A 24,012-nucleotide genomic window follows, 5' to 3' on the forward strand; every position below is an offset into this window, starting at 1 on the left:
GAAACCACCTATTTGGGCAGTAAAGTCTCTTGACAGACAGATGGCAAAATATGGTTTGACCTCAACAACAGAGATATCTTGGGTTGTACAACCAGGGCATGCGTGTAAGGCCATCTCCACATTCCTAAGGATCCCTACAGTCTTGACAGTACTACCATCCAACTGTAATACATCCCTAACAATGGGCTCATATTTCATCTCCAAAGCATCAACAACACACCTAGGCATCACTGAACTGCTAGCCCCTGAATCAATCATGCAATTATGGACTAGTTTGCCCCCTATGATTAGAGAAACATAGAATGGAGGAGGTCTAACCTTTTTACTTGTTTCTACCTCCCTTGATGGTTGTACTAGGCTTGTGGCACTTTCCATACTGAGTAGGTGATCCTTTGGTTCAATTCTTTCCAATTCTTGCTGCAACAACCTTTTTTGCATGGGTATAGTAGCAACAGCATCCCACATGGAGATATTCACATTTGTCTTCTTCATTTGCTCTACCACATTGAATGGCACAGCAGGTGTTTTGGTAGAACCCTTGGTAGCTATAATTGTATGAGGTTGAGATGGAATAACCTGAGGATCACTTGCATCCTTCTGCCATGATTTTGCCTTTGCTACTGAAAGGTACTTGATTGATTATTTGCTGCTTGCTCATGAGATATTGCACTTGAAAGCTTGCTTAAGAGGAGGGATAGCATCTTCCATAGCTCTTTTTTTGCTTCTAGTGTTATGAGCAATGGAATCCTGGTTTACATTACAATGCTCCTCCATCTGATGATTCATAAAAGAGCAATCACCCTGTTTTTGCATATCTGAGGCATCTTTAAATTGGTCCTCCTTGTATGGTTGTTTTGCTGCAGGTTCTTGGACTGTCAAAGCCATAAAAAATTCAGCCTTCTGACACATACAATAGGCATAAGAGTAGTTACAGGAGGGACAAAAATCTTGATCTCGAGCCATATTGTTTTGAGGGACTATGGCCCTACTTTGGTTTACATTTGAGGTTGAAGCATGGCCATCTTGCCTACTCTAATCAAAAAAATTATTCCAATGATTAGGATTTAGAAGCCTACCACTGCTTGGAGTTTGATATTGCAATTGATGAGGCTTACTAACTTAAGCTTGCTGTCTTTCTAAAGTCACCACCTTGTTGCTTACTTTTTGCATCATAGAGGAGTTATCCTCCAGCTTCTTCCCATGATCTTGCAATCTTTTCTCTAGGTTCTTTTCTCTTTTATCCATGTTCTACATTAGGGATTGCATCATCTCTTTGATTTCATCTATCCCATTTGAAGATGTGGAAGCTTGAGGAACTGGGACAAGGGATTGTGATGTAGAAGTTGTGGGAAGAGGAGCCATTGCTAGTTGATGATTTGGAACATCTGGAAAGAAAGGCATAGGAGGCCTTAGAGCTAGCTTACCTCCTTGTATTAGGATGTTCTCTGATTTTATTGCTATGTCATAAGCATTAGGCAAGGTATCTCCTCCCATAGTTTGGATTGTAGTGGCAATATCACTGTTAAAAGCTCTAAGGTAATGCAAGAAGGCATTACCAGGGGTAGGCTTCACTGAAGTAGGTATTCTATCCCATGTCTTTTGAAATCTATAATTAAAATCAGTCATACATTCATAGGGGGCTCTTTTTATAGTAGTCAACTGTTCTAAAAGTGACAAATAGTCACTTTTATCCTCAAAATGTTTGCACAATCCTGCTCCTAATCCATCTCAATCTGTTATAGAACCATGAGCTAAACCTCTATACCATTGTAGTGCTTTTCCTTTCAAGGATGAGGCTGGGAGCCTAACGGCAACATCATCCTCTGTAATACCATGGATATTGCAGACATTTGCAACCTCTTGAATGTGTTCTGAGGGGGAGATAGAAGTTTCACCAGTAAACTCTGGTATACTTTTGAGGGCAGCTATTGGTATGTCATGTCTTTGGGCTAATAAGAGAGGGCTCCCACCATTAAAGGTGGCAAAAGTATGAGCTCTAGGCAACGCCATATAGACAAGTGATCTATTGATATGTATTAATGGAAGTCTAGGCTGAGATCTAACAGCAGGAGGAGTAGAGATAGATCTTGTAGGTGTATTTGTTACTATTGCACTCCTAACTGGTGATAAAGATATTCTAGTCCTCCTTCTTCTAGGGTTTGAAAATGAAAGCTCTTGATACTGAAACTTACCTCTAGAAGATGCCCTTGTTTCAGCTCTAGGCATGAATCACTGCAACTTCGGTCTGGAACCAAATATGTATTTGAAGCTCAGAGTCGCCAAGTACTTTGAAGAATGAGCCTCTTGAAGGCTTAAACACCGAAGCCAGTACTATCTCCTCGGTATTGATCTTGAAATCTTCCGTTTTGACACCAGTAGGCTTGAAATTTTTTGAAAAGATTTTTTGTCCCACCTGACGTGCGAAAAACTGTTGTTACTTAGGTTTGCACCCTTGTCCAAAGCCTATGCATGAGGACAACCTAGTGAAACATGGAAACAACCTCCAAGCTGTGAGACTTGAACTGTGAGGTTGAGTCTCCGGAGAAGGCCGGCTTCCTCTTACTATCAGGATGCACTTAACTACTCTTGAAGAGGAAAAGGGAGAAGGAGAGCATAAAAGCAAATCTACCTAATCTAATCTAAAGAGGTGATGCACCAAAATAGAGTGTTCAAACCAATCTCTGCCCATATATGCACTATTGAACCAGAATGAAATTAAGGATATACACATTCAGACTTGCTTTAATCTAATAATCACATGCAGATCAGAAGACCAGGATGAATGACACAAGAAGAGGATTCACTTATATTACCATTCATAGGCCAAAGAGATACAATCATGCAGATTGCAGATCTCTACAAAACATCAGTGAGAGGCAAAGAATTCTTGCACTTTCACACCAATGGCTGAAGGAGATAAGGTAGAATATCATTCAGTTCAGAGGCAAAGGGAATTTTACACTGAAATTGCAAAGCAACAGCAGAGAACAACAGAGAAAGGTCGACCCTTACAAAATTCACAAAAATTGCCTTTATAGTTCAGGCATAACTGAGATTTTCCCTCCAAAACTATCCCGCAACCACCGCCATCAAGGCTCTGTCAAGAACAATCATGGGGATCTGAAGAAATCTGATCTAAATATAGCTTTTTGTACCACGAAATCTAACTGTTAACTAAAACAAGGCCTTGAGAAGACGGAGGCGGCAATATAACTGTGCTCTGACCAAGTAAGTAGATGGATAGATCGAGGTGGTAGAGTGTTCTTCTTTGTTTCGCATTTACTCCAGGGTGGTTGAAATCGATCATGAAGATTAGATTCGTGCAAAACCCTTGATTTCCCCTGTTTCTGTCTCATGAATCAGCAAGGTCAGCAAATCAGCCTATCTTGGCACCGGGATGAGCCACGTGAACCAACAGTCTTTTATCTTTTCGCCACCCTGCAAAGTCTCCCCAAGTTGACCATGTCTTTTAACTAACCGTGCCAGCTCAACCCTAACTGCGGTGGTCTTGCTAAAACCCTAACCGTGGCAATTATTTTAACCGCTGTCATTAATTGTCAATGTTGCTTGAGCCACCGAGACGCGTCGTCAAGGCGCTATGCGTATCCTCTGAGCAATCTCCCATAGCAAGATAGCGTCCGCCGTGGATCCAGACAGATCTGACGATCGGGAAGACTCGCCGAATTACTGCGCTTTGCCCTTAAACTTTTGGGCCCACAAACCAACGTCAGCACACTTGGCAACCACTGGCACAACCTGGCATCATCCCTGCGGTTCACAAGAGAACACGGGTCCACCTCGCTACGTGTCGCTGAGGCGCTATGTCGCTATGGGTAATATCCTCGCAGTTTTCCATGGCGAGATAGCGCCCACCATTGATCCAAATCGATCCAAGGGTGAGGAAACCTTCGTGCGTTTGAGAGGGGCGTGGGTCCAAGCTACTACTGACATCAAAAAGATTTGCACAGCTGGCAACGAATCAAAATCTTCCTTCGATCGCAGTCACTTTCCACGTTGCCTGAGGTCCCACCATGCTCCTTTACTAGCCGGGCGCTATGTCGCTAATGGTGAGAAGAACAAATTTCCCAATAGCGCCATAGCGCCCGCTGGTGCCGTCACTTTGCCGCCCACACGATAACCTCGGCCTTGCGAATTGCGGACCCACCCGACAACTGCCACAGAGGACGAGCAGTAGTATTACTTCGAAAAGGGGGGCCGGGGGGGCCATGATGTCATCTGTGACACGCGTCGCCGGGGCGCTATGTCGCTATGGATATCCTCCAAGCAACTTCCCATAGCGAGATAGCATCCATCGTTGATTTTCTAAGATCTGGCGGCGAGCAAGATGGATCCGATCTATCAGTGTACCAACCAATGAGAACTGGCCATGTGCCAACCTGTCTGACAAGACCTCGCAGGGCCCACATTCTACACAGTCATACCTCAGCCAATGAAACAATTGACCAACTGCCAACGTGTCTGACAAATCGTCGTCACTGATATCCGACAGGGCATACTTGAGACCCACCTGACAACTGATGTCGCCGCAGTAACACTTTCCAACTGGGCGCTATGTCGCTAACGGCGAGGAATAGAGATTTTCCGATAGCGCCATAGCGCCCACCGTGGATCTAGCAAAATTCGGCGCCGTAGAAACGACGAGGAAGGGAGGACCCACCTGACACGCGGCCAAAAGGCGCTATGTCGCTATGGGAAAACAACGTGCAACTTCCCATAGCGAGATGGCGCCATCCGTCGATTCAGATTGATCCAACGATGGGGACTTGCGGGCCCGCAGAAATAAATCATAAGGTTTGATCATTTAATTTTTTGATATTCCTGGGATGTTTAAAAAATAGCATTAAACCGGGAAGTGACCGTTGGCGGGCAAGAATTTAAAATTCAAATATTTGGCAGGGGGTACAATATGTAACAACTACCAAGCACAAGTCCACCGCAAGCAGCAGCACTCCCCATTTACAAGTATGTCGTAGGGGATTATGTGGGCCACGGGATTGAAGGTTAACTACAGTGTTGCCTGAGAGATATGCCAAAAGATTACGGATTCCAAATTTTACATAGTCGTGTTTGAAGCTGAGACAAGCCTCCCGTGAATGAGAATACGATTGCGGGTGTTCAGCAGAGCAAAAGTAAAAATTGCGAAGGTTCATTCAAAGTGTCTGAAAACATTACGGGCAAAGCATCAGACAGTTTTTTTTGCACGTCGTGAGTAGGGAATATCTTGAAATGTAACGGCACCATTCAAAATCAACTTCGCTAGATTCTCATAGCATCACATAGAGTGGTTTCTCAGGCCTCTCAAAATACGAGAGAGAAAGGCGTTTGACTTAGCAAACGGTTCTCAAGCAGGAATGCTTACACATACTCGAACTTTACTTAGGAAGAATTGACATGTTTGTAACAGCAATAATTTATTTACAGGGAGCCTTTGGATCATCCACTTAACTCTGGAAGCATCGATAATCTGTTGATCTTCACCTAGCAGTAGGAAGATAAATCGTGAACAAGAAGGAATCCTGCATTGGAGGAGTTAAAATATTTATCAGGAGTCAAGTGTTTGAAGACTATGTAAGTCGGTAATGTGTGGGTCCAATAATTATTATTGGTGATTAAATTTTGTTTTATGGAGATATTCACAGTTGTTATGATGGAAATATTCTCAGTCCAACGGTGATGGAATAAAATTTTGGAAAGGTTTTGGAAGTCATTAAAGAAGATTGGTGGAGCCCATATCATGAAAGAAATTGATGGGAACTGGAGGCACTCTATTTTATATTCCAATGTGTCATGAATAAGCCTGTTGCTGTAAAAGTCTGTCTTGCGAGTTACATCAATCATCACCGGGATTAATATTAAATTAGGGATTTGTTACAGCAGTAGCAATTTGATAGTCATCTTATATGTCCTGCAGGAAGATTGACAGGTGTTGACTGATTCTGGTGGTACCAACAAAATATTGGGGACGAATCTATTGGTGCAATACGGGAGAAGCTTTTTATTGAAGGGAACCGTAAGCAAGCAAAAATATGCCATATCTGCAATTTCAGCATTATCTGCTGAGTCTGGTCAGGAAATATTATTACATTTGTATGAGAAACTGGTGGCACTAGAAGACTCTCAAAATCTGCCAACAACTTTGCAGTCCCTTGGTTGCATTGTACAGAATGCTATTTCAATCTTTGAGACTTGTGAAGAGGAAATAATCAGATTTATTGTCCGTAAGCTACTTCAGAGAGAGTGTGATTCCCTTTCTGTAGAGTCACAAAGATTTAAGAATGCTAGGAATGAACTTCCCAGCAATGTTTGTCAGCTAAAGATACATGGCTTGAAGGCTCTGGTTAAGAGCTTTTTGCCACATAAAGATAGACATCTCAGACAGCGGATCAAAAGATTGCTTGGTGTGCTTCTAAAGCTTCTTCAGAAAGGAGACATTTCAGATAATTCAAAATCAAGCGAAAGTGATAAAGGCTATCTGAGGCTAAACGCTGCAAAATCTGTTTTGCGACTTTCTAGGAGATGGGATTTCCATATTTTGCATCAGATATTTTGTTTGACTGTATTGAGAGCTCAGAATCCTTCATTTCATGTCCGTCAACAATTCTTAAATAAGGTTCAGAAGTGCCTTAGGTACCATACAATTCGGAATATGTTTTACATTATGGAAGCGTAACACTTATGGAAGTCACAGTCACTGCCAGAAATTATTACCAAATTATGGTTTGGATTTATGCTAAGTTGCCGGTACCAGTACGAATACGGGTACGGGGACGTTGATACGATACGCTGGTACAGTAATTTTTTGGGGGCAGTTTGGGTACGTTTGGGTACGGTCATAAAGAAAAACATAAAAATTATAACTATATAGATATTTGCAGGCTTAAAACAAGATCAAAATTCAGAATACCACAAATCATACATGCTAAACAAACTCAAAACTGCCATTAATATTAAAAATTCAAAATATCTACATGAATTTTGTAACAAATTATTCAAAATTTCAATCCATTCATTGGTTCAACATTAAAATAGCACACTTAGTAATTACTAAGTACGTATCAATGATATAGGCATCATATAAGATCATCAACATCAGAATACAACAAATCATACATGCTAAACAAACTCAATACTGCCATTAATCCTAAAAATTCAAAATATGTCATAACATGAGTTTTATGACAACTTATTCAATTCATTGTTCATTGGTTCAACACTAGAAGAACACACTTAATAATTACTAATTATGCTTCACTGATATATGATGCGGCATCATATAAGATCATCAACATCAACATCATCAATGACATTAGATGATTCAAGTAGATTAGAATCACATGCAACCCCACTACTACTTGCACTAGGAGGATAGTGGCTACTCAACTGCACATCCAGTAAAGATTGTGCAGCAGCTGAAAAATCCAAATCAGTTCACTCCGGATCTACATCCCAAAACTTTATGCCTCCTTCCTTGTACTCATTTTGACTATGAGTAAGAAGGCGCAAGTTGGAATGCACATAAACCAGTTCTTTTGCCTTACTTGCAGCCAATCAATTGCGTTTCACTGAGTGAATAAAGGAGTATGTACTCCAGTTTCACTCAGATGAGGAGGAACTAGCAACCTATTAAGACAAAGTGAGGGGCATAAAAAATGTCATTCAAATTTTAAAGTTGAGAATTTTTGTTATTTTTACAAATTGTAAACAATATAAAGTTAGAGAGTGCAATAGAAATGGAAAAACTTACTTGTGATAAAAGTTTGATTGCAAGAGTTTGGAGGTGCGGTGATGTATGACCATTAAGGTACCACCAAGCATGAGCATCCTTTGTATACTTGTCACAGAGAGCAGAAGCACTTCGACTGTTGGAAGCTACAAAATCAGCAAACTCACTTGTAACTATATTCCTCATTTCACGATTAGGGAAGAGTTTTGCAAGTGCTTTCCTACACCCTTCACTAACTTTTGCATCTCTATATGGTGGTACCCTTGATGGCATAGCAAGAATTTCATCGCTATAAAATTTGGGAGTCAATGCAAATGCAAGAAGATGGAGTGGGGTGGTCATTTTATTCCACCGCTCAACACAAATTGTTTGCACCTCTTTGAAGAATGTTTCTTCGGGATCTTGCTCCTTTTCATTGATGACATGCTTCATTTTCTCAAGCATTGAATCAATTCCATCATATGTCTCTCCCAAACATGGATGATCCATGTCAGTCATACTCATGATAGGCTCAGTGAAACTAAGAAGATATTCCACTCGTTCCCACCAAGTGTCATCCAATATCATTTGTTTTACATTTGTAGCCCTTTCAGTGTTGGATTGCCTCCATAGTGACCAGCTTTGACTAATAACCATACTAGCAAGTGGCTCTCGCACCTTCACAAGTCTCCTCAACACAATTGTGTTGGATGCAAATCGGGTCTCAGCAACCTATTAAAAAATTAAGAATTAAAACTTGAATTACAAACTAAAGATGCGCTAAGTTTAAAAACTGAATTCATAATTATTAAAGTGAAATACAAAATTAAAAGTTAAGAACTAAACTTAAAAGTATTTCAATTACCTTTGCAACTCCAACAGAGAAAATGATCTAAAAATGGACTGTGACATGTGATGGTTTGTGATGGAAATTTGGATCTCTTCAGCTTCTGCATAGATATCTTTGATCCAATTTATTTTCCTACCCAACTTTTGTAGCATAAGATTGAGAGAGTGCACTGCACAAAGGGTCCAAAATATGTGCTCAAACTGTGTCTCAATCAACATGCCTGCAGCTTTACAATTTTTTGCATTGTATGTTATTACTTGGACAACGTTTTGGGGCCCACATCCTGAATGCATTGTATAAGGATGTTAGCAATAAATTGTCCATCCTTCTCCTGCCCTTCACAATCCACAGCTTTAAGAAACATTGCCCCTTTGAGGCACACTGCAATCACGTTGATTAATGGACAATTTTTGGCATCCTTCCACCCATCAAAATAATTGACACCCCTGTTTGTTTCCATAAATTCCTAATTGGAGCCAATGCAGTGTCTATGCTTTTTACCTCCCTTGCTAGTAAGGTGCTATGCACCTTCTCATATCCTAGCCCCATGTACCCTTTTGGAGCCTCATTTACTTTTCTCAACATATCTTGCCAATATGGTGATCTCACAACATTAAATGCCAAACCATTTGCATATAAACATCTTGCAACACTTTGATCTGCAATCTCCCTAGCATCATTCTTAAATGCACTCTCTAATGGCCCCTTGCTTCTCTTCACATTAATAGGTTCCTCAGTTCTACCTAAAAATGGTGGCTCTCTAGCTCTCTACTACAACATTAGGAAAGTCATTATGAGATGGAGGAGACTTACTTGATTTCTTCCCTTTCTTTAAAGGATGGTTTGTGCCACGAGAAACTCTTGCATCTGCTTCCTCTTGCTCTTTAATATAGCTTGCTATTTGTTGAGGCGATAGTCCATTGCCATCCTTTCCTGAACATGCTTTGATACCCTATTGGGGAATTGCACAAAGATGGGCTTTCACACAACTATATGAACTTTTGTACCTCACATTACAAAAATTGCATATCCAAACAAATGTTCCACCCCCTTTAACTTGTTCTATCATTTGGACATATTTCCACAAAGGTGAACTTGGATCGATCTTGAAGGTGGGAGACTGAGAGCTAACATTAGTTGTCATTATCCTATTAACAACAAATTAAAATCCAATTATTAAATAATAAAGGTAAAAAAATTGATCAACTATAAAAAAATGAATTAATATAATTATAATCATAAATTTATAAGTTTTATTTTAATAAAAAATTTATATTATTATTTATTTAATACTTAAAATTTATATTAGATTATTTAATATTTTCATTATTTAATTAATACATTAATATACACAATATTAATTTAAATCATATTTTTTAAATTTCTAACTCAATATTAGAATTAATTTATTTTCCTATTACTATATATTATAAATTTAATATTGTTAAATTATAATATATGAATAACAATTAATTTCACAACATTTTTATTAATTTAATAAAATTTGATTTGATTAACTTAAATTTTCCTATATGAACACAAGAATTTTAAAATACATTTATACCTATTACCAACCATCAAACTATTAAATATACAATTAATATTAAATAAAAGTTTGAACTTTGCACAATAAAAATTAAAAACAAAAATAAATATTAAATATAGAATAAATATTTAATAAAAGTTTGAACTTTGTCCACTTCAAAATTAAAAAAACAAAAATATAACAAATCTATTTTATATGCCATTTGATAAAAAAATTATATAACTGAAATTTAAGAACATTGAATAATCTGAAACTTTTAATTTAATAAACATATTTAAATGTGTGACATTAGGAAAACTTTAGTCTTATCTCTCGGAGGGAAAAATATTCATGGACGGAGGAAGAAATATTCACGGCTGCGTTTGAAAAATTTTGTTGTCTAGCGTTTGTCCTCTGCAATCAGCGCTCCTATGCGAGTCGATCTCCTCCTGCTTACTACACAGTTTGACTCTGCGAAAGTGAAAACACCTACCCATCTACGCTTGTTTTTCTCTGCAAAAACTATCTGCAAAGTTGTGTCAAACATGTATCGCTACCCTATTTATTCTTTCAGTAGCGCGTTTAAAAAAAGAGGTTTCCATTTTTTTCAGTCAACAAAATGGGATAAACATTCCCAAAATCAAGTAATCCAACGAAACATTCAGAAAAATTTTGCTTTTCGTTGAGATTCGTTTTAGAAATTTCTCATAGAAGTTGGATTCGGCAAGATTCTGTGGGAAATTACTAAAAACGTTTCAACAAAGCCAAAAACGGACCATATATGAATCACGCCAGTATTTTAGTGGTTTTAGTTTCCAGTACGTTTTGTGCTTGGAAACGACGGGGCATAGGCTACTAATCTACAACTTAGGATTTATGCAATGGACAAGCGTTACCAGCTAGAGTAACAGCTCGTGAAAGGATTCTGGAATCATTGCAGCAATTTGGTCAGTCATCAACACTAACAAACACCGGAGCATATTCGATGCTCAGTGCAAAGTTTCAGTAATTGGTATAAAGTTGAAAGTTGACAGAACTTTTGGATAGAATTTTGGTTGTGGTCATTACTAGTTCACTACAAAGTGTGAGCATTATGTCAAAGACCAATAGCTTCTAGCATATTTTTTGTAAGCGACATTGCTCGAGTATGAATCCAGCCGAGGGGAAGGAGTTTGTGCGGTTAGTTTCTTAGGACATATAAGGTGTAATCTTCAGTGCATCCAAATTCAGTTTGAAGGAAGCAAATTAAGACAATGGAAAATCTGAAACATGAGGTGTTTTCAAAAGATTTTAATGACATCTTTAATAGTGAACAGCTAAGAAACTTGCAGAAGGAAAAGCAATTGGGTAGGCTATACGTACTAGGGTGGCAATCAGAACAAATGGAATCTTCAAATGATGTTCTATCCAAATTAGAAGAGATAGAAACTTATTTGACCAATGTAGAGCAGGCAGATTGTAGACTCTTAAATTGGGCTTTACAACCCTCAATGGTGACTTTGGTCCAGCCTAGGTTTATGAAGCATCCAGATAAACGGATTAACCTTGTGGTTGCTTCTTGTCTCAATGAGATTATGAGAATAACATCTCTTACAACAACCTACAATGATGTGGTGTTGAAGAAAGTTTTACAACTAATAGTGAAGAACTTGAAAGATTTACAAGTCAAAGAAATCCCTAGGAGGCAGGATCAATTTTGATTGACATGTGAGGACACTAGTACACCCGATCCTATTTGTGGGATTCGTAATAATGAAGAGGAGGCAAAAGAAATTCAGACCAGCACAAGGAAAAATGTAGATACAATGATTTCAGCTATGGATAAGGAACATACAAGTTTCTACATTGGTGATTTGGAGGTTAGCTTTGACAAACATGTTGATGAGGCTGGTTGTACTCAAAGTAACATGTTGGAGTCTTTGTATGATGAACCATATGTCTCTTACACGCATGATAATAACTTCAATAAATAGTCCAAGATCACACCACAAGATGATGAGTTGTATCAACATGATTATAATGAGATGCATGCATAAAAAAACCAGTTGAAGGTTAGTGAAGACATGGTTGTGGCATCTTTGGCACGTAATGACGGCACTCACAAGATGGTTGAGGATCTCTACAGGAAGGCTCAAAGGGAAGTAGAAGTTGATTGGCTTGTTGCTGATTTGCAAGTAGTCAAAACAGCTCTTGAAACTATGAAATCAGACTATTTATATTTGTTTTCTGACAAGGATTATATTCTTAAGGTTGCTGAAATATGTGTTGATCAGTCCATTAAAGGAAGCAACAAGATTGTGAAGCTCAATAGGGAGCTTAAGCGTACTCATGAAGCATTGGATGACACTCAGACTTCTCTTCCGGAAACAGAAAATCAAGTTAGGATCACAAATCATTTTCGGGAGCTTGAGGGCAAAGAGAGGCAGGAGTATTTCCAAGAAGTAATTAATGAACTTGATAGCATTCAACAGACTTATGACTTGGACAACTATCCCAAAACACCAAGTACCAAATTTTCAGATCACATTCAGCGTATAGACAACCCCATGTTTGAAGTGGATGCTGATTAGACTTCCGATAATCCCCATTTTGATATAAACGAGGGCACTCTTTTTTATTGTCATAAAGAGGATGATCTGGACTTAAGAATATTGGATCTAGTTACAATTCCTAGCGGTGAATCTTGGTCACAGGATTGGTGTGGTATATTGACTACGTTCGCTCGTCCTTTGATCAGTCCTAATATGGTTCCCGATTTTAACCCATACAAGAGTTGATTGGATTACATACATCAGCCATTGAATAGATCTTGGTGGATTATTGATGTGAGTTATGTTTTAATCTTAGGGAATGATTTTTCAGCCATTCTTACTTATAGCACCTATGTACTTAGGGGTTCTCCAAATTGATGACAACAGTATGGTATTTGATGTGCCCATGGTGTTGTTTTCAGCTTTTGAGCAGCTTGTTTCTTACATCAACTATTTTGGTCGGGTCATCACCATCTACTGGGTTATACATAACTCCTTGAAACATTTCTACCTCATCATATCAACTGGTCATGACAACAAAGTTTGGGATCCAAGTGTTGAACATGTGTACCTATGGCATTTTGAGGATTTTGTTGTAGTTATACACAATTTGAGACTGGATGCAATGATGATCAGAGTTGTATGGCCTACAAATGTAGCGATACCTCATAGATTAACATGGGACCCAAGGATCTGATTGATGGAAGGGTTGCGCTTTGACACTTAGCTTCGCAATGTGGCAAGATTTGTTTTCAGATTCGACTACAGAGTTACCTACAGATTCATATGGGGTCCTAGTACTGATTGTTTGAGGACAAGCAATCTCAAGGAGGGAAGATTTGTAATGTCCCCTTTTGGGACACTAGAAAATTTAAAGACATTCATATAATATAAAAATTGACTATGAGAGCATAAATTAAAATTATAAAAAGGTCAATTTAGTATTATAAAGTGGGCTAAAAGCGAAGAGGAGAGATAAGACAAAAAGACAGGAAGAGAGTCGAAGAGTCACAGCTTTGAGGATTAAAAAGGGAGAAACTCATTCATTTGAGAATGCTTGGTTTATGATTCAAATTTCAATTTCTCTCTTGCGAGAGTTATTCGGAAAGCTTCAACTATCTAGCATGAGGACGTAGCCCCTCATGCCGGTAGACAATGGATGCAAACCCATTGTCCATGGAGATGTCACATAAGGTGTCTCTCGTGTGCTTACAGGTTCTTTCCTTAGTACTCCAATCTGGCTGTAAAACTGTGTTTAAGATTGGATTTTGAATGATAGTTATTGTATTGCTGAGGTATAATACAGTAATGTATTTTAAGGTACTTTATGAGAATTTACTGGTTTTATATTGTTGGTTTGTAACGCATTTTCATATGTTTGAATTTTGAATATTATTTTTGAGAGAGAACCGGGTAAATATCTATTGGGGATATTTCAAGGGGATCATCAAACAACTAATATTCCTCCTTAAGTATGGCAATAGTGACTACCTCGGAATGCCATTTTCTGATGATGTACATTCCTTTTGCTCCCCCAAGGCAGTATCTACTGGTTTGTGCTAAGCAAGATACTTGGTCCACCACAAACGGAATACACCTCTATCCCTCTTTCTATTTTTGTTTTATTTTGATTGAAGACAACATATTCTTATTTTCAATGCCAATATGATGCTACTCACTGGAATATTTTATATTTTGCATGTTTCCAAGGTGGAGCACTCATTTCAAGCTGTATACCGAGAAGCAGTGTCCATATTCTTATTTGTATCCCTTATGAGTGTTTGAATAAATTTGTGTTTATGTTGCTGGCTTGATTTTACTTTGACATGCATTCTTATGGTGGTTTGGACAGCAGTCAAAGTGAGGGTAAAACATGATATTGAAAATTTCATACCCTGCACTTTTCTTTTCTTTTGAACTTACTGGCTTAGTTATTCCTTGCAACTGCAAATGTATAAGTGACAAGATTTCTGCTAAAAGTTGACACTTAACCTTACCAAAATGAATGCCATTTTGATTCACTCCCAACGATTCGACTTGGATCCTCAATTATATCCCTTCCTTGCCCAAGGTCAAATCTGCAGGTTGTGCAATTGCAAGATTTGTAGTTTTCAGTTTTCAAGTTCAGATTTTATAACAACCTAGCCCTTCCACAGGATGTTTGATTTGTGTCCCCTGGATTTACTCTTAAAGACTAATGCGAGTCAGTTTTGACAAATCTAAAGTACTCGGCCAACATGAGCATTCAAGATACATTACACTTGTTACTGTACTACCTGCTTGCATCAACACATCTAGGACATCTATTGCATGTTTCGTTGCTATCTTCTATCATTTCCAAAAGTCACCGACTCAATATCCTAGGAGTTTAACCAACAAGAAACATATTCCCTGCCGTTGGCAAGCTATAGGCCACACAACCAAAGTTTTTATATAAAAGCAAATAAAGGCAATCAAGGCCAGCTTAAGAAGAACATTCAACAATTAACTCAGATCAGATACGCACATATACGATCAGATCTGCTTGTGTGCAATCAAGTTCACGGCTGCAAAAGTGACCCATAGTAATAGAAAATGATTTTACAGATACCGAAGCTTTCATCTCATCATTCAGAATATACGTAAAATTATTTTCAACAGCTCTTATAGTAATTTAGGAATTATGTTTTTTTTTATATTAATGAGCAGCAAAACAAGTCTTGTCTTTATAAAACAACTAACGGTATTATCTTTTTTGTATAGTTAATCAAAAAAGATAAATATAAAATACATACAAATGGGAAGCATTGGTGACTTCGTCAGTGAAGAACCTTGTTTTGCGATAGAATTGGCGCATTAAAACCTTTTCGAATTATTGTTTACTAAAAATATGCATAACGGGGACAGTTGGCACATTGCAAGCTTTCTGATTGCCTGAACAAGTGAGGGAGAGCAGACCATACCTCCACCATCTCGACAACCCCACTTTCCTCGAATATTCTAGCCAATTCTTCACTGCTAATGTCATAGGGAACATTGCCCACATACAGTTTAGTACCTGCAGGAATTGTAGAGGCGGTCTGATCGTATGAATCCTCGCTCTCACTCCCTTGCTCTGTATGAACCTGTCCAGAAGCTTCAATACCTCCTTCCATCTCTTCTGACTCTAAAACTTCTCCTTCCGATAGTTCTTCTGTAACAAACCCCTTGTCTTCCTCTTCATCTGTGACTTCTGTTGATGGAGGTCCCTCTGACCACGCCGTAGCAGTTCTGAGAAACCCCCTACTTGCGTTGCCCATAACAGGGAAAATGCCGGACACCCCAAGAAGGGCATGAGAGCCTGCTGCTGTTGCTCTAGGTTTTGTCAGCAATGCGACTCTAAGACTACGGTTAGCTTTCACACAGAATGAAAGAGTAATACCCCCTCCTCCTGCTGCTGCAAATGATTCTAATGAATGGGGCAATTTGTGGGTAGTTGTCATGGAAAAGGAGGAAGCTGCCATCTGTTAAACTACCCCGAGGCAGAAAAATCCCACCGTCTCACAACCGAATTCCTGCCGATAAGTTTCTATATGTTCCAATTGGTTTGAACCAGTATCCAAATCCTCCAAACTGTAATACCAGCGCTCAAAGGGATAAATATTAAACGTATTAATCTTTTACAATTGGCATTGTTCACTCTGATACATACCTTGCTGCTAGAGAATTAGAAATTGTCTTTGAAAGCGACCACTTCGTACCGGCGGTTCCCAAAGGGCAGACGGAGCTAAGGAAGACAATACGAGGTCTTAAAATGGATAAGATGTGCTCGTGCGATTTGTGTAAAAGCAAAACCAAAGGAAAGGGATCCTTCGTTTTTTTTGGACCTTTTTTCATACAATTGTAGTTTATACCTTGGGAGTAGTGGGAAGTCTTAATTTTTCAATATAGTCTTCGCTAAATAATATATGTTAAGAGCTATTAGATAAAAAAATTCACAAATTTGTCCCTTTTGTTCTTGTATAGGTAACATTAAAAAATAAAATGTTGTTCAATTTTTACATTTTCAAATTTACAAAAAGTGCAAACTATCTACTAGTTTATTGGGGTGAATCAATACAAACAAATAGCCTATCAAAAGAAATGAGAGGGCTCATTTATTTTTTGGGACCTTTTGATACAATTGCAGTTTATATCTTTAGATGAATAGGTATGTTCTACCCAATAGAATGTTTTTTATATCTTTAGAGGAATAGGTATATTTCACCCAACAAAATATTTTTTATATTTTTAGATGAATAGGTATATTCCACCCAGTAAAATGTTGTGTTTTTTGTTTATTTAAGTACTTGAATTAAGGGTCTTTTGTGAAAAAATGGTATTTCTCATTAACCTTAATTCTCATTCATCACATTTATTTCACATATATTGATGTCATAATATGTTTTCCTTGACCATATTGATCCATATTAGGGTTTATACGAGATTTTCTTCGAGAACAATCAAAATGTGTTTGACCAATTCCAAACTTATTTTGAAATCTTATTTCCATGCTCTCTTTGACCATCAACAACCACCTCAACATATCCTTAATGATCAAGACATGTCACCATAACGTTTGATCTCAGTGCACTACTAATATTGATCATTGATCGTCAATTAAAGATTGGTAGCTTAAGAACAAGAGTTGTTGATTTCTGCAACTTCATCTACTTCTGAGATCCTCACTCACCTATGATCATCTTAAGTTGTGGTTCTATCCATAGTCTCGTCTAGTCATTTTTATGTTGTACGTATGATTACACCAATTAATTCTTATTGCACATTGATCACCACCACAATATTTGTTTGTTATTAGTCTTCTTGTCCATCGGTTGTTGGGCTTACTTATTTTTCTTCCTTCCGATGTGATTAACTTCTTATTGATGATCAACTTGCCTTATTGGTCAATCCACTCAGTTGTTTTAGCTAGCTTTTCATCAATGACAATGAAATACATCACTGCATCTGACTAATTCCCATCATAATGCCCACAGATTCAAGAAGAAAATTGTTTAGCTTAAATTAATAGTGAATATTCAAATTACTTCAAAGCTTATTTGTACCCGAACTTTACACCTAATGAACAACCATGTTCGAAATGAAGAGTCCAAAATATATTAAGAAGTGTAGACAACAAAAAAGTGTATTATTAAGGAATATTAACATTTTTTAGAGATATTTACTAATGTCTAAATAAAATGTAGATGATAAGCTAGTCATTTAAAATATGAGGAAAAATTATGTGAACAATCATTGGCATTAAGGTTTAAAGATATGATGCAGAAGCATCTTGTATCACAAAATAAAATGGGGCATAGTTTATAATTAAAAGAGGAAAAAATAAAATAGAGACAGAAAAAAAAAAATTGTAAAAAAAAATGGAGGAGAAAGAAAGTGACAAAAATTAGAGGGGAAGAAAGAAATAATAAATGTAACTTGTGGCTTGAGAGTTTATTTAACGTAAGGGTTTATTGATGTAACTTGCTAGGGCGACTTGTGGCTTGGTTTGGTATAAGTAGAGGTTCTTGTCTTGTCATTATTCATCATTCAGCATGGAGGAAGTCAACTAGAGAGGAGTAATTGAGAAGAGAGAAGTTGAGCAAAGTAGTTGCTGCTTGGGAAACAAGAAGGTTGTTTGGTATCTTGTGAGCACACGTTTATATTATTCTTGGGGTTTTCTACTAGATTGTGGATATGGGATAGCTAGGGTTTAAATCTCGCAAGATCTTGTAGAATTACTATTGTAATTGCTTTTGTATTTGGTCATAACCTAGAAGGTCTTAAAGTCGGGCATGTTGGATGTAAATCTTATGATTATATTATGAGAATTGGCATTATTTTGGATCTAAATATCTATGTTATTGTTTATCTTCTATTGTGTGATTATTTGCTAGGGGCTAGGATATCTCCTTTGGGGATTCTCCTACCTTGCACTACATCAAGTGGTATCAAAGCTAAGTTCGATCTTATGGTGGATTCTTCCTTCTAAAGTCCTATATATCTTTGTTGTAAGGTGGAAAATCATGGTTCTTACTTACAATTGGAGAGGACTCACAGGTGGATCCAGATATGGAGAGATGGTTGCAAAGATGGCATGTTGATCTTGTTGAGTGAAGATTAGATATGGTTGGAGATTTGTTACAAAGGGTTTGCAAAGATCTTGGAAGATGGCTCCAAGAGGATTGGACCCCAAGGTGATTGCAAATCTCTATGATGTGGTGGAGAAAAATATTTAAGAGATGTCTGCTCAATTGGAAGCTAGTTTGACTGGTCAAGTTACTATTTGATTGGAAGCTAGTTTGATTGATCAATTCAAGGAAGGCATGGTTGAGTTTCATAAAGATTTATGAAGTTGGAGTCTACCAATCTAGAAGAGAGTTGTCTAGATGGTTAGAAGACTTGTTTGAGAGAGAAGAGGGCATGGCAAGGTTGAGGTGGAAGTTTGTTTTGGTGATCAGTTTGTGGAGTCTAATGTGAAACCTGTAGAAAAACTTATGGTTGTCGTTGAAGAGATTCCTAACCTTGTTGATGCTGAGATGGAGACTTATTTTCATGGTCAGTTGAATGGATCTGCCATGGAAATTGCAGAGCATCTTATCATGGATGATAAGATTGTTGATTATGAGGATTTGCATATAGTTTTTTTTAAAATTGGTAAACGGCTAAAACCTTGTATTTTATATTAATAAAATAATTGAAGTTTACAAAAGTCTCCATTCAAACAGGCACTGGTAGGAAAGAACAAAGTCAAAAAACCTCCAGTCTTTCCCAAGACCGAGGTCCTATATTAATTGCAAATGTAAAAGGGGCATACCCTAGTATTAGCTTTTTAATTTTTCCTTCTAGTTTTATACATCATTTTTGCTATGCTATCCTCTTAATTATAAGAACTTATGCTTGGAGCTTTTATGATTTTAGGATCTTTGAGAAGCATTCAATCCTAAACTTCTAGCACTTCTTTGACCTTCTTAGGAAGAGATTCCTTACCAATATTCTGCATTCCAAATCACAACAAGCTTCCTTTTGGAGGTTAGTTCTCAAAGTCCATACTATAATAAGAGATTGTTTATTACAATTATAATGATTATAAACAAATATATGCCTAACTATTATCATAAGAACCTGTGTGGCCAACACTCAACAAAAATGAAAATTAAGGAAAATTAAAAGGGAAGGAGAGACAATGGAAGAAAACTTTGCAACTTAAGGGTCAGTATCAAACTTGAAGGGAAACTCTACAACTGCTTGATTCAAAGTCATAATGAGTCAGAAAAAATTGAAGTTGATATATGGTTCACGTAATCAAACTAGGGCAAAAATAAGACACTAGCTCATTAAAAAGGATTAAAACAATCGATGTCTTGAGAGCTAGATGATACAGGACAGAATAAATAAATTAAAATGATAATATTATAGTGCCTCACACCAGATGATAAAATTATATAACAAGAGAGCTAAAACAAGAGTTAACATGAAAAGATAAAACACAAAAAGTGACAGAGATCCTGAATTATGCTTAGATAAGATATTCTATTATACTTCATAATATATGCATTACAAGAAATGGGCTCAACCTAATCTAGGAGCCACAAAGCTAACCAAAAAAGCTCCTAATATGAGGGGTTCAAAGGAAGCTAACCAAAAAATAGGGTTGTCAATATGAAACTAAAGATGAAGCAAAAACAAGAGACTAGGATTAGATATCCAAAAAACACTCTTCCCTTAAGAGCACCAGATTTAGGTTTCCCCTTTCATTTTCCAAGACACCATGATGATTTCAGTAGCTTCATCTAGATCTTTAGCCCTAGAACCTGGTGGAAAGAGGAAGATTGTCTTTTCCTTGCTGGATTGTACAAATTTGGCAAGTAGAAATCCAAGACATCGAGGTCTTTGAATACTACCCCAGGTTGGATGTAGGCATAAAAAATTTGAAGATAATGTAGGAGTCATCCCTTGTTAGGATCCTCCATAATTCCTCTCTAGCAACGGAGGAAGTGAATGCTTGCTTCCATCTTAGGCCATTCGTGGTAGAAATGGATGTCTTCTTGAATGAGCAAGGAATGACGCTTAGGAACAATAGCGAGCTCTAGACTCCTAGGTGGATAAGACATATAAATTTTAGGCAGGGGAACCCTTAATTTATCATCTATACAAAGGACCACGTGTTCTAAACCCTCCAACCATAGCAGGTAAAAAATGTTCTAACAAAGCTAGATAATCTCTCATTTCCCATCATTAGCCCTCACCAGACACCCAACGAATGCACCTAGGATGTTGTTATTAGTTCTCCAAGTATAGTCCTCATTAAAGACCCCTTCACCTAGCACCTGAAAAATGGCTACCCTAGTCATGTCATCTATACGGTTCAATAGCCTATTCCATCTCTCTGGCTTGACATTACCCCTAAAATCCATCGTGCATACCTCTAGAGCATGATACAAACTAATATTCAAATCCATACTTAATCCTAAGCAGCTTTATACCCTAGCAACCAAAATATGAGAGCAATTGAAAATGACCCAGAGCTGAGTTTTAAATACTCATTTCGGGCTCTAGAATAATCTAGAAAGGGGGGAGAAAAAATTTCATTTGTCAATCACTTCATAGCATGTGCAAAACTAGGAGTATGAAACATGATTACAATATACGACCCACTTTATTCTATTATCATTACTACTAAGTTTAGTGAGATGGTGTATTTAGGATGTTAGTAACTTTATATTTGAATTTGGCAATTCCATACCCAAGATGCTACGAAGAAGGTAAGGGGTGGAATAACTAGATGCCAATTTAAGTTAAGATATTTTGATATGAGGAGGTTCTAAAGCTAATTGGAATATATCCTCTCCATCCGTACCTCTATTAGCTAGCTGGTCTGCTTTTGAGTTTCCTTCTTTGTAAATGTGTTTTAATCTTACTTCTTCACACTTATCCATAAGGTTGAGGACTTTCTCAAGTTTAGAATTTATGATCTAGTTAGGAGTTTTTTCATTTTCTTAAAGCATTTAAAATAATTTGAGAATCCCCTTCTATGATGATTCTTTTGACCTTCAATCTATGACTCTATAATAGCCCTTTATGAAGAGCTTCTAGTTCCACAATGTTGTTTGTTTTTATTCCTAAGGGTTTAGCTCTTTTCATGATCCAATTTCCAGAGTTTGATCTGATTATGCAACCAATCCCTGCTTTTCCTAGGTTTCCTCTTGAGGCTCCATCAAAATTTAGTTTCTTCCATCCTTTTAGTGGTGGTTCCCATATACATTCTTTTCTGGCTGTACTATTTTTTTAATTGTAGGTTAGTGGCGGGTCAATTAAGTGATGCCAATTCTTCTTCATATCTACATCCCATTATGTGAATGTCCCTTCTTCTTTTACTATCTTTCTTAACTTGCTATCCATTACTTTTATTATACTAGCTTCTATTTTATTTAGGAGAAAGGATACACTAAGTTCTATATCATTAAATATTTGTTTGTTCCTTTCTTTGTAGATTTACCACATGAGTAGAACATGAGTGATGTTCTTAAGTTTGCCATAAATTTTGTTGTTGGAGGCTTTGGGCTATCCAAATAAATTGTCTTTCAAATCCCCAAGAAAGGGAGCAATCCAATTTAGTTTTTTCCTAAGCCAAACCCAACATTCTTTAGCATAATCACATTGATAAAATAAGTGCTCTACTAGTGTAGAATTTTCTTTGCATAAGTTACATCTTGAGGGGCCTTTGAATCCCATTTTCTTGAATCTATCTGTTGTTAGGATTCTATTTAGCTTCCCGTAAGAAGATACCTACCTTTGGTAAGCTTGCTAGGTCCCAGTAGAGATTTAAAGGCTTGATTGTGTTTTCCCATCTTTGTGAATTGATTATTAGATTGTATCCTTTCTTTACAAATGTTGCATATTCCATCTTTTGAAGCTGCCCAGATCAATTTGTCTTTCCTATCCATGTAATTGATCGGGTGATCTCCTAGAATTGCCTCTAGTTTCTCCTTTTCTTATGGTAAAAGTCCCATATTGTCCAGAGATTTTCATTTCCAGATCACTTCTTCATTATTTTTTGTGCTTTGGATGTAATATGCTACCTTAAATCCCCATTCAAAGGTTACCAAGCTTTTGGTAATGGTTGATAAGTTCAATTTATCTAGGGGGGGACCATTCCAAGAGTCTTTCGAGAATAAGGCTTTATCCCCTTTACCTAGGTCCTAAGTCACGAAATTAGAGATTAATGGGTGACATTTTTGCATAAAATTCCAAGCCTAAACTTTTGGGGGATTCTTTGTTCTTAGGAGTGATAAGGCATCAATAGCATTCAAGTATTTACTATATAGTATTCTCGCCCATTTTCTATCTCTTTCTTGATGCATTCGCCAGACTTGTTTAGCTCCTAGGGCTTCATTTTGCTAGCTAAGATTTTTTATTCCTGGTCCACCTGCTTCTTTTGGCCTACAAATCTTTTCCCAACAAATTAAAGTTGATTTCTTCTTGTCTTTTGTTCCTTTCTAGAAGAAGTTCCTAATATTTATTTCTAGAAAAAGTTCCTAAGCTTTATTTCTACTTTTTTTTTGGGATATTTTTTGGTATTTGGAGGCATGACATTTGATATTTGGGTATTGTTGAAAGAATTACTTTGATTTTTGTTGTTCTATTGGCTTTGGTCAACCATTTTCCTTTCCAAGCCTCTGTCTGGCTATCTATTCTTTCTAATATTTTTTCGCAACCTTGATTCTTCTTTGCTTCTTTTTCTAGATAGATTCCCAAGTACTTACATGGAAAAGTTCCTTTCTTATACCCTAATTCATTGCAAATGTAATCTTCCATTTTTGATGGTGTATTGAGGAAGAAGATTTTTGATTTCTCAGCATTAATTTTTTTGTCCTAAAGCTTTTGTGTAGTTATTTATAATCTTTTTAAATTTTTCATCTTCTTCTTTTGAACCAATCCCTATTAAGATTATATTGTCTACAAACTATTGATGGGTGATGTTTGGGATATTTTCTGTGACCGTTATTCCTTTAATTTTTACTTCAATTTGTGCTAGTTTGATAGTTCTCCCAAAGGTTTCTACCATTATTATGAAGAGGAAGGGTGATATTGGATCACCTTGTCAAATACCTCTAGATATACTAAAGAAACCTTCTAGGGTTCCATTGATAAGAAGTGAGATTTTAGGATTTGATATACATTGAAATATGATGTTGATCCCTTGATGTGAAAATCCAAATGCTTCTAGAGTTTTACATAAAAATCTCTAGTCCACCTTATCGTATGCTTTTTGAATATCTAATTTCATTAGCATACTTGCCTCCTTATTCTTTGATGTTGAATGAATAGTTTCTTGGATGATCAATATACCATCAAAAATGGATCTACCTAGCATAAATCCTAT

General features: G+C 37.2%; 1 protein-coding gene across 1 annotated transcript in view; it reads right to left on the reverse strand.

The window, feature by feature from the left end:
• Positions 1–16,448, reverse strand: part of LOC149578397 (28 kDa ribonucleoprotein, chloroplastic-like) — a 36,885-nt gene extending 20,437 nt beyond the window's left edge. Inside the window, exons 1-2 of the mRNA XM_089828855.1 lie at positions 16,300–16,448; positions 15,572–16,220 (exon numbers count right to left, since the gene is read on the reverse strand). Of these exons, the coding sequence (XP_089684981.1) occupies positions 15,572–16,111 (540 nt within the window). The 5' untranslated portion in view covers positions 16,112–16,220; positions 16,300–16,448. The remainder of the gene's footprint in view (positions 1–15,571; positions 16,221–16,299) is intronic.
• Positions 16,449–24,012: the final 7,564 nt, after the last annotated feature.

The sequence above is a fragment of the Cupressus sempervirens genome, chromosome 1, assembly GCF_028749045.1.
Source record: "Cupressus sempervirens isolate cs-2001-9-10 chromosome 1, ASM2874904v1, whole genome shotgun sequence".
Taxonomy (NCBI): Eukaryota; Viridiplantae; Streptophyta; class Pinopsida; order Cupressales; family Cupressaceae; genus Cupressus; species Cupressus sempervirens.